Genomic DNA, 11,021 nt, shown 5'->3' with positions numbered 1-11,021 from the left:
TGGCTCATGAGCCGACTAGAAGGGGTGGGTTAAACTGGGAGTCCTGAAGCAGCTACGCTGTAGTGTGTGCTCTCAAAGAATCAGAAGGGAAACAGGAATAACTCATCCCCTAGACAGGATGCTCCCTGCAGCAGGCAAAGGTGCTGAGCACTTGCTGGCACCCAAAGGTGCCCAATATGCAGAACTGCGCAAGACCTGGGAGCTGCTGTTTTGCACAATGGGGGCAGGGGATGGGCAGTAACTCAGTGGCCGGAGAAGAGCCATTCGGGAGTAGCCTCATGGTGAATGATGATGGCAGACTGAGCATCGTTCTGGCGACATCCCTCTAGCGAGGTCACACCTGGCTAGTGGATATACACAGGGTGATCCCTGCCCACATCGGGCTAAGCACAGGGCAAGGAATCAGGACTAGGGTGACCAGATGTCCCGATATTCGGGGCTTTTTCTTACATAGGTGCCTATTACCCCCCCTCCACACACACACACAGCCTGTCCTAATTTTAACACTTGCTGTCTGGTCAAGCTAGTGGGACTCCTGGAGTCTGTGCCCTGCCCTTACTGACTCCTTGCATGACTTTCGGTAAATTAGTGTTCCTGTGTGCCTCAGTTTCCCCATTTGTAAAATTAGGCTAATCCCCTTCCTGCCAGGGCTGCTGCTATGTTTGTAAAGTGCATGGGATGGCCAGACAACAGTTATGACAGCAGGACCCAATGGGTATTATTGGTTATTATTATTCTAGATTCTGTTGTTCTGCTTTCATTCAAGCTGGAACGATGGATTTCCCAGCCACCACAGCCGTTGTCTTCCTTGCCCCCGACAGCTCCCTGAATGACACCACCGCACACGGCATGGAACACAGCTTCCTTGGCTTGGCCATGAGGCAGCTCAGATACATCTTTGCTGCTTTCTGCAGCCTGATCTTGTTAGTTGGTCTTGTAGGAAACCTGTTGATGCTGCTGGTCCTGATCGAGGGTCTCCAGAGCAGCAGCAGCAGCAGCCACATCTCCACCTTGACCAGTACCCTCATGATCAACATCACTGTCTCTGACCTGCTCTTCCTCCTCTACAACGTCATGGTGTTGCTGCTGACTTTTCTCCAGGAGGACTGGCAGATGGGGGTGGCCGTCTGTGTCAACAGCCAGAGCCTCTCCATGTGGACTATGTTCTGCAGCTTTTACAGCATGGTGGCCACATCCATCCTGCGCTACGTGGCTGTGGTCCATCCCACCTGCTCCTTCTCCACCAGTAAGGTCCAGAGGCTCCTGCTGTGTATGAGCATGTGGCTTTTGGGCTTCTTCATCTCCATCCCCAACTGGCTGCACCAAAGGGTCATGGCGGTTGGAGACACCCATTACTGCGTGCTCCTCCTGACCCTGGAGCAAACCTTCCTGTACTTCCTCCTCTTCGGGGGCATTGCCTTTCTCCCCTTTGTGCTGCTGATGCTTCTGTGCTACTCCAGGATTGTCCAGTTCCTCTGGTGCCGGAACACCCACGTGGTCCATTCGTCAGGGAGCACCCAACTCAAACAGAAGGCCACTGTCATGATACTGACCATGGTGATTGTCTTTGTGCTGATGTGGATACCTTGTTCTGTGGTGATCTACCTCTCTGCCACTCACCGCCTCTCTCAGACGCCTGCGGCTTTCGTGTCCTCCAGTTTGGCCATGGTGCTAGCCTACTCCAACTGCTCTGTGAGTCCCCTCATCTGCTTCTCCCTTTCGGACCAGTTTCGGGGCAGCCTGAAAAAGCTGCTCTTTCGGAGAGGCACCAGGTGAGCCAGAACACGGAGCAGGCGGTTCATCTGGGGAGGAGTGGTATGTAGTTAAGAGAGGAGGCGGGTAAGAGGGGATGTGGTGGAAAGATACAAAGTAATGAAGAGGAGGGAGAAGATAGACTGGGTGCTCCTCTCTACTCTTTCTGGTAAAACAGGAACTAGGGGGCAGCCAATGGAACTGAAAGGCAGCAAATCTAAAACTGATGAAAAGGAAATTCTTTCTTTTTTTTCGTTTCTTTTTGTTTCTCCACAAAGCATAATTAACCTGTGGAACTCATTGCTACAAGATATGACTGAGCACAAAAGCTTAGCAGGATTGAAAAAGGATTGGACAGGTCTATGGATAATAAGAATCACTGTTGTGTTAGGAAAAAATAGAAGGGATTAAACGTTCAGGGCACGATTCAACATCTTAACTGACATTGACTCCCTGGAGTCAGGAAGAAACTTCCTCCATGGACAGGTTATTCCGGAATTGCCCACCAGGAGGTTTCCTCTGAAGCAGCTGGGGCAGGGCACTCTCCCAGAGATGATTCTGGACTGGATAATCCAGTTTGGCCGTTCCTAGTGCTGCAGGCCTGTCTAAACAGCAGCAAGCGCTCGCTCTGGGTTTTGTGCATTTTGGGGCCCCTGCACAGACTTGGTAAGTCCCTGTTATTGCTCAAGCATATTTACTAGACACCGGGGCTGTCACTGATATCATGTGATCCTCAGCGCCTCCATCTCGCATGACAGAACTCCGGCAGACGCTATAGAAGAGAAAAGCAGGTTTGTACTGAATGCTTGACCTGGCACCAGACAATTCACAGGTCAGGGATGACCCAGACCCTCCGATTTACTATAGAGTCCACTCAGTGTACAAGAAATGGTACAAGCCAGAGCTCAGGCCTGCACTCCTTGTTCCCCAGCCCTTTGGAAGCCAATAACTGGGAGGATTGGGCCCAGGTTGCTTCTTTTGCTATCACGGGGTTGTTGCTAGAACCACCTGGGTGGTTGCCATGCAGTAGCAAACATGGTGCCCAGCAGTAAGTGTTTGGGAGGCTGGTCTCTCAAGTTGTCCCTTAGGAGTAATCAGGCACTAAAGGGCTCTGTTGCACCTGACAAAACCCCTCTCCCAGCCCCCGACAGAAGCGTATCAGAAGGGCCTTCCTGCTTATCTGATTTTCAGTTCTTTGGGTTTGCTCTTGCTGCACTGAAATTAATACAGCCTGTTGCCACAGGCAGGAAGAGCGACATGTGCCTTGTGCTTCCAAGTGCCACACCTCTGCTCTGGATATGATCAAACCCTGGAGGGGGAGTATTACTGTTGACATGAGCCCCCCAGTCCCAGGTCCAGGGTCTGCAAGTAGTTCCTATTTTTTTCAGTGCCCCCAGAAATTAAAAAAAGCTAAACTCTGAGCCAAGAATTTAGGTGGGAAGGAGATTTTAGATCTGGAGTTATGGTTCAGCCCATCATGAAAATAGGAGCCACTATCAAAATCTGGACCTGGGATAGTGGTTTGGGCTTGTCCCAGCGGTAACTCTGACCCATGGAGGATGTGATCACACCCATGCAACATTTTCTAGTGTAGACAAGACCTAAGTCTGGCCTGTGTCTAGAGGCCGGGGGATGGGGTGGGGTGTCCCCGTGGAGGAGGAATTCCAGCAAAGAGCGGCTACTGCTGGAAGTTGGTTTGAGAAACAGAACCAGGATCTTCCACCGTCTCAGCCTTGGCCTGATTCTGCTGTCGACTTGGATGGGAGCAGAGGTAGGACAGAGCTGAGTGCTACTGAAATTCCCACTCGAGAGCTGGTAAAGTTTTGTGCTTTATCGATTAGTCACGTATGTTAGGGCTGGGCTGTGATTTTCAACACACATGCACACACACACAAACACATGCACACACATGCACACGCAGCCTTCACACACACACCCCTGAAGCCTCATCCCCCGTTTTCTTTTTTCTCTATGTGGGTTATTACAGCATCACTGCACCTGCCTCACTGTTCCTCAGGGCCTGGCAAATCTCATGAAACGCAGACCAATTTCTGCAGCAAAACAAATGATCCCCAGTGCTCAGCATCAATCAGAAATATGAATGCCTCTGAGTGTATGCAAACCCCTAACGTGGCCATTTTAAAAAATTCAGACACCCGCTTGACATAATGGCATGGCAGCATGAGTGACTGGGCCTCTGTCTCTCTCGCTCAGTTCAGGAGACAGCCAGAGAGAGACTGGAGCAAAAGGCTTTTATAACAGACAGATTATTTTTGCTGACAGACTCTAAGAGAAAGAATGGCCACAGACCCTGGATTTCTGCATTCAGATGAGAGACGTGACTATCAAGACAACTCCCACATGTCCAGGCTCCCGCTGTCTCGGCTCTTCCCAGCTCCCGGCACAGACACAGGCTGGCTCATACACGTAGCCTACAATCCACCCACTAGCACTCTAGAGCCAGGACTTGTGCCACCCCAACTAGCAAGGATTCTTTCTTGGGTTCCTAATAATAAAAAAACAGTACTTGGTACCTTCCATCCGTGGGCTCTCAAAGTGCTCTGCAGAGAAGCCTCACAACCTGGTTTTTCTCCTTTGCAGATGAGGAACATGAGGTAAAACGAACTGCTCAAGGTCACAGTGGAAGGCCCTAAGCAGAACCCGAGTCCTGTCTGCTGAGCACTGGAACACACTCTTAAGCCGCTAACAATCTCCCAGTGAAGTTAATAAGCCAGGGGGTGGCCAAACTTACTGACCATCTGCGCCACATACAACAATCTTCAGAAGTTCGAGAGCTGGGGCCTGCCTGCCGGGCTTCAGCCCCACTCCTGCTGAAGCCCTGAACCACAAAAATCCCTCCCTGCTGGGCAGAAGCCAGAGGCAACGTGTGACACCTATTTTTGCCAGGGTTTGCTGGCCCCACTCTGTCACCTGGTGCTGCTGGTCCTAGGGTGACCAGATAGCAAGCGTGAAAAATCGGGACGGGAGTGGGGGAGGGCGGGAGTAATAGGAGCCTATATAAGAAAAAGACCCAAATAAAATTGAGACATCTGGTCACCCTAGCTGGGCCCTTTCCTGCAAGGCAGCTGCTGGAGCCAGCAAGCTGGGAGCTGCAGCCATGGGGAGAGGCAGCTGCAAACAGCTGGGAGCTGCTGCTTTTGCTGCTGCTGCCTGTCCTTGCAGAGCTAAAGCAGAGGCCCCTCCCTGCAGCTCCCCTGCCTCTCCATGTGCAGCTGACACCTGGGAGCTGCAGGGAGGGGCACAGAGGGTGAGAGGGGAATGCCTGGGGATGTGACTCAAGCTGTTGAGGGGAGCGAACTTTTTAAGTGTGCCCCCCCCCACTCTCAGCAGGCACCAGTCGTCTCTTGCAGAAGCCCCTTGCCCCACCCCTGCGTCCTGAGCTCTCCACAACCCCAGTCTGGTAGGTGGAGAATGGGGGACGGGGGGGCTGCATGCAGCTCGCGGGCCACAGTTTGGCCACCCCTGTAATAAGCTGTAAAGTGCTTTTGTTTCTTTAAAGGAGGAAACAAATGTTCATCCCTCTCAGCGATCCAGGAGAGGGGCTGGCCATTGCAAAGCACATGGGGGCGGGGGAGGGGGGGTTGCTAGAGTCCGTTTGCCAGGCGTAAGCAGAGTGGGGCTGCTTGTGTTGTCGGCAGGCTGCGGGGTCGGGGCGCCGAAGCAGGGCTTAATGCACAGACTCTCAGTGAATGTTTATGTGATGGCTGGATGTGTCCAGACAGGAGATGCGCAGCAGCAGAGCCTTTTGAGGCACTCGGGGTCACAGAGCGGGTGTGACACAGCCCCTCACTGGGCTGGATTACACCTCAGGACGTGACACCTTGGCTTGCTGGTTTTTAAAGACACACTAATACCTATTCCTGCCCCTGGGGCCTGACACTTTGCCCCTGGTGTCTGACTTTGTTCTTATTCCTGCCCTTCCCTAGTGACCCCCCCCCAAAACCCAACAACCCAGAAACCCCCTGCAGCAGAATTTACGCCCACATTGAGTCCCCGAGCAGCTAGGGCACAGCACACTGCTGAAATGCTACACAAGGCTTTAACAGCCATCATGCCCCAACTGTCAGTGTGTGTCACCCTTGGCCAGCAGGGCCCTGATCCTCGCTAGGAACCCTTGGGTGCAGGGCTGGCACTTCCATTTAGGTGCCCTAGGCGGTCGCCTAGGGCACCAGGATTTGGGAGAAGGGCAGACTGCTCCGGTGGACCTCCCGCAGGCGTGTTGGTGTCACTAAGCATAACCCTAAGTAACTCGGGAAGGTGGAAGGCCACAAGGGTATGGAGCCTTCCTGGTTTTAAGCCTCAGCAGACAAAAGTCCCTCCATGTTTGAACTTTAATCGACCTAAAAGGCCAGGTGTAACAGCCGTTATCAGTTGCAACAGTTCTAACTGGTCTAAAGCAGAAATAATGAGGCCTGTGCACCTTTAGCAGAAGGACAAGATAACTTGCAGGAGGAAAACTTACTAACGAGCTGCCACGGCCAAGATTACTTAATGCCCCTGCGCTTACGTAATTGCTACAGGGGGAGGAGGAAGGAAGGGGGGGGGGGGGAAGAAAGAGAAAAAAAACTTATAAAAAGGGAAAAGCCGCTTGTGTAGGGGGCTGGATCTGAGGCATGTCAAGTCTCCCAGCACCGCTTTGAGATCTCAAATAAACTTTGCTTGCTTCTCCACCCTGGTGTGTTTATGGCGCTACGCACTCTGGGCAACGAACCACTGTTGCTTGCCTCGGGCACCCTGCAACAGTTTTGGCGTCCCTGGGTGGGTGGAGGCGAAAATTAGCCTTGCCTGGACCCCTCTTGGAGGTCAACGGATCGCGGTGACGACCGACGCCCAGTGCACACCGGTGACTTCACCGGGGGCCTCGGTGGAGACGCAGTTCGACCGACCCCAGAGGGCACAACGGTGCAACGCGCTTGAGTAGTGGAGAAGCAGTTGAGGGCAACGGTGAGGAACTGGTCCCTTGGATAAGGTAGGAACAGTCCAGTGGTCTGGATTTTTGCCTGTTAGGACCTGGGGATGCCCAGTGTCACCCTAGGATATGAGGCAGAGACAGAGTACAGGCAGGGCACGGTGTACACCCTTAGAATGCATTCTAGCGAACTGGGAAGTGTTTGGATCAGATCTATTAACTAAAAGCAAACTGAAAAAGTTCTGTACAGTAGACTGGCCTCAGTATCAACTAGAGGACACGAAAAGGTGGCCACTGGAAGGATCACTTAATTATAACACGATCCTCCAGTTACTCCTGTTTTGTCAGTGAATGGGTAGCTTCTGAAGCTGTTTGTATGGAGAGCTCTTGTAAAAAAAAATCCCCCACCATAGCTCCTGTTCTTCCCCCGTCTGGCGGAGTGCAAGGATTCAAAAGCAGGTTAGGGATAGTGCAGGGACAAAGGAGGAACCTGTCTAGAAAGGGGAGACCCTATGTCCTACCTGCGCTTTCTCTCTGTTGTCGCTAAAAAGCAAGATCAGATGCAGAATGGTACTGGGGGCCAGCGTGAGTGACTGTTACCGGAAGATGCCCAGAGTACCCTGTGAAGCAAAAGCTCGTGACTAGGACTACTCTAACGCAAGCCCGGTAACTAGTGGATCTTTAGAAGGTCCGACCCATGGTGGGCTGACTCGGCCTGGCATCGTCCAGTGAGGAAGCTACCTGGGTCTAGGAGTGTGTGTACCCATCTTCCCTCCCCCTTTCCTTTCCGTGTGGACTACTGACAGTCTGATCATCTCACTGGATGCAATCAGAGTAAGCGGCGCCGTCTCCCAGAGACTAGCCGACGCTCTTTGCTGAAGGAAGGTGTAGGAGGGTCGTGACCATCCTCGTTAGCCTCTCCTGTGTGAGTACCCTGTAGGGAAAAATCCTTAGTTTATGAGCCGCTAGCGCGGACAGGGCACCCTCCCTGTGTGTGTAAGTGGAAAATGGGTGGGGGGCAGTCTAAACATTCCACCTCACCCCCTAAGGGCACCCCTCCATATTACATGTACGTACATTATGGTTCAACAACCTGCAGGTATTTAGAAAATTGGCATATTTACATGCGTGAAAATCCATCTAAACAATGCCCACTAGAAGGTACTTCAATCTAGATAAGATCATACATCTAAGAGGAGCGTTTAGTCACCAAAAAGCCTTGACACAGCGTGAACAAATTTGTCTGTTGAGGAAAGGAATGGGTTAATTTGAAATTCAGCTTGGCTCAGGGATAAAAAGAAAGTTGCTCTGCGTTCAAGGTCAAGAATCAACGCAGACCATGCTAAGTACAAAGGAAAACTGCTTTCGGCCCCAGCTGGCTGAGGAAAAAGGAAAATTGACAAAGGTGAACCAAAGGCAATATAAGTTACAGAACTGAGATTACGTTTGCAAAGCTTAACTATCCAGTAATATCCAACAGTGTGCCTTTGTGACCCCGGAGCCGGTGTGGCTTGGTGACACCAAAGAAGCCACAGGCAGCTGACGTGGACTGGAATCTCTGAAAGAGACGCCGCAGGAGATTCCAGGGTGTAAGAGAACAGCCCTCCCAAGAGCGGAAACATGTTGGAAATTCTGGACAAGCTGTATACAGGATAATCTCCCATCCACCTCTCCCGCTTCTCTGAACATTATCCAGAGAAGTGGCCAGTCTGGACGTACGTGTGTGAGTATGAAAGGAGCTTAGGGCTTGGGGCATTAATATTTTCCTGAGTGATGTGGGAGTGTTCCCAACACTCTCCGTTGTTGTTTTATTATTTTATTAATGAAGCTTTAAAATTCAGTTATATGGTGTGTTTTCTTTATCTTCCCCCAACGATCCTGTAGTGTCAGCCTGATCACCTGACACGAGAGATAGATTGGTAACAGAAATTTGTCACAGTTTGGTGAGCAATTAAGAAGGGGGGAGCCCTGCAGAACTTACACCATCTATTTGTTTTACCCTTGTTATTTTATGTTTGCTTTGCTTGGTACTATTGGTGTTATATGTTGAGAACTGCATGAGTAAAAGCGAGCCCTAATAGGATAAGGAAACGCTATCTGGTTCTGGTTCTGTTCTGTTTAACCGGTTACTGTTGTTTTTCTGCTCTGTTCATTTAGGCGTTAGGATTGTGGGCAGAACTGAACCTCTCGTTCGTAATTCCTCGGAGTGGAAGCCATGCGTGCAAGGAAGCTCTGAGGTCGAATTGAGATCCTTCTGTCCCGTCCCCTGTAGTGGTCAGTGTATAGAAGTGGGAAAGCCTGGCTTAGACTGTAAGTTCCTCTGCTCTGTGTAATTCTCTTTTCTGTTTAAGTGTCAGCAGACAGATGGATGGGTCTCTGGGTAAACCCTCTAAAGGGGTTTGGATTATATGGGCCATGTGTTTTTGTCCAGGTGACAAGCCTCACGAGGGAGGACTCGGGTAGTCTTGTGAGTAAGAATGTTTATGGGAAGAGACCAGGAGGAGTGGGGGGCTAGCTGAGAAGCCCACCCTCCTAGCTAAACTGGTAGTGGAACAAGTTGGTGCCCATGGAAGGGACGGTTCAGCAAGAAAAGCAGGATCGGGCCCAGGCGGGCAGGCAACAGACAGAGAGAGATTGGAAAACAGGTTGGAAAACTTTAAGGGTGTAGTGGAAGGAAGGAGTCAGTAAGTGTAAGCATGGAGATTTCAAATACCCAGGACTTACTTGGAATGGTGAGTGAAGTTGATAAAAGTGGCTGTTGGGAGACAAGCAAGTGATTTAAGGGAGAGTGAGAAGTTAACTCTGTAGTTGCTGGAGGAAACAGCAGTTGAACTTTGTAAAAATGCTAAAGAAGAAAGTTCTTGGTGTCTGTGAAATGTTTGTAAATAAATTCAGGCAAAGAAATTATTAGACTGCAATCATTTGATTTGGCTATGAACAATTTAGTTAAATTAGCTGAAGAATGTATACAGTGCTATGTAATTGAAAATCTGGGCTGCCTATGAAACAAATACAAGAAAATATGGGGTAATTCCTCTGTTTTGCCTGAAGTCAAGGGTATTTGTATATTTCAAGGGATGATTGTCTGCCCAGAAGGGGTGGGTAGACCTCTGTTTTTTTTGTCTTTCAGATAACCAGAGAAAACTGATGCCAGCTGAACAGCATTCAACGTACCATGCATTTACTGGCACAACAGGAATCATGTTTTGTGTTCTATGTTCTGTCCTGTGGTGTTTGTCTTGTGGCCGGAATTGTTGTGTTTAATATTTTCATAGAATAGTCTATTTTAAAATTAAACAAAAAGGTTACATTAAAATGCAGATACTTGTTTTGTTCAACTTGGAATACAAAGTGTTTGGATAAATCAGGAGAATATGATATACTAAGGTCTAATGCATTTCCTTAAGAAAAAGAAACCTCATTGGCCAAGTTGTTAATTGCAAAAATTGTTGTTAAAATTTGCATACCAACAGTCTTTGGAAGCAAAGACATGAAAAGTTAACCCACTCCCCATATTGTACATGGGATCTTTCTGGCTACCTCAGATTTCTAGCCAGAGGGCTGGGGATGGTGGAAAGCTATTGGACTAGAGGTTAAATTGAATGAACTCCTCAAAGTGGGTGTGCTTGTCCTGGCTTGTTGCTCCAAAGCTCTGTAATAAGGTTATTTTAGTAAAAGGGTGTCTGTGGCATATATTAAATAATAAGACTAATATACTGTATAATGACAATGTTTATGTCTTCATTGTTGGGAAAAAAAGTGTATAAGTAAAAAGTGGAAGTTTCCTTTGCAGGTTGAAAGAAGACAAGAAAGGAAGAAGAACAAAGCACAGAATGAGTTAACGGGAAAAAAAAGAATTAGCTAGCAAGCTCAGGCTATAGATAAGACACTGACTCCATTCAAGGACACTGCTCACAGTTAAGACTTGGCTAACAACTAGGAAAAGAAGGGCTTGAATTTGCCCACACAGCTATGAGATCTGAAAAAACACTGCCAGGCACTAATGAAATGTGTTAGGTTTCTTTTCTCACAGGTAAAGAAGCGCTACCCAAAAGACCCTAGCAGCCCTGCCACTCCTTGGAACCAGGAAACTGGATTGATGTAAAGGTCCACCAACGAAAGACTGCTCTGGCTCCACCCTGGAGAGGCCCTTATTAAGTCCTGCTACCTACCAACACCACTGTGAAGTGCCAAAGACTGACTGCTTGGACCCAAGATTCTCACTGCAAAAAGACCCCTCCACATCGGGAGAATTCTCCTATTGATGATTAGCCTATTTCGCCTTCTAACTCCACTGTGCCTTCTGGACAGTAGGGAAAAAGTACAAAGTGAAGTGCTA

The 11,021-nt window shown here is 49.4% G+C and overlaps 1 protein-coding gene across 1 annotated transcript; it reads left to right on the top strand.

The window, feature by feature from the left end:
- The first annotated feature begins 774 nt into the window (after positions 1-774).
- On the top strand, positions 775-1,776 carry LOC127051468 (galanin receptor 2a-like). Its single transcript, XM_050953797.1, has one exon. It carries the CDS (start codon positions 775-777, stop codon positions 1,774-1,776), a length of 1,002 nt encoding a protein of 333 aa, XP_050809754.1.
- The last annotated feature ends 9,245 nt before the right edge of the window (positions 1,777-11,021 follow it).

Source organism: Gopherus flavomarginatus, chromosome 5 (genome assembly GCF_025201925.1).
Source record: "Gopherus flavomarginatus isolate rGopFla2 chromosome 5, rGopFla2.mat.asm, whole genome shotgun sequence".
NCBI classification, from domain to species: domain Eukaryota; kingdom Metazoa; phylum Chordata; order Testudines; family Testudinidae; genus Gopherus; species Gopherus flavomarginatus.
The sequence above is the reverse complement of the archived record's forward strand: the minus strand, read 5'-3'. Positions and strand labels throughout refer to the sequence as shown.

Coding starts and splice junctions, on each gene's coding strand:
- LOC127051468 (XM_050953797.1), top strand. CDS start 775: ATGGATTTCCCAGCCACCACAGCCGTTGTCTTCCTTGCCCCCGACAGC.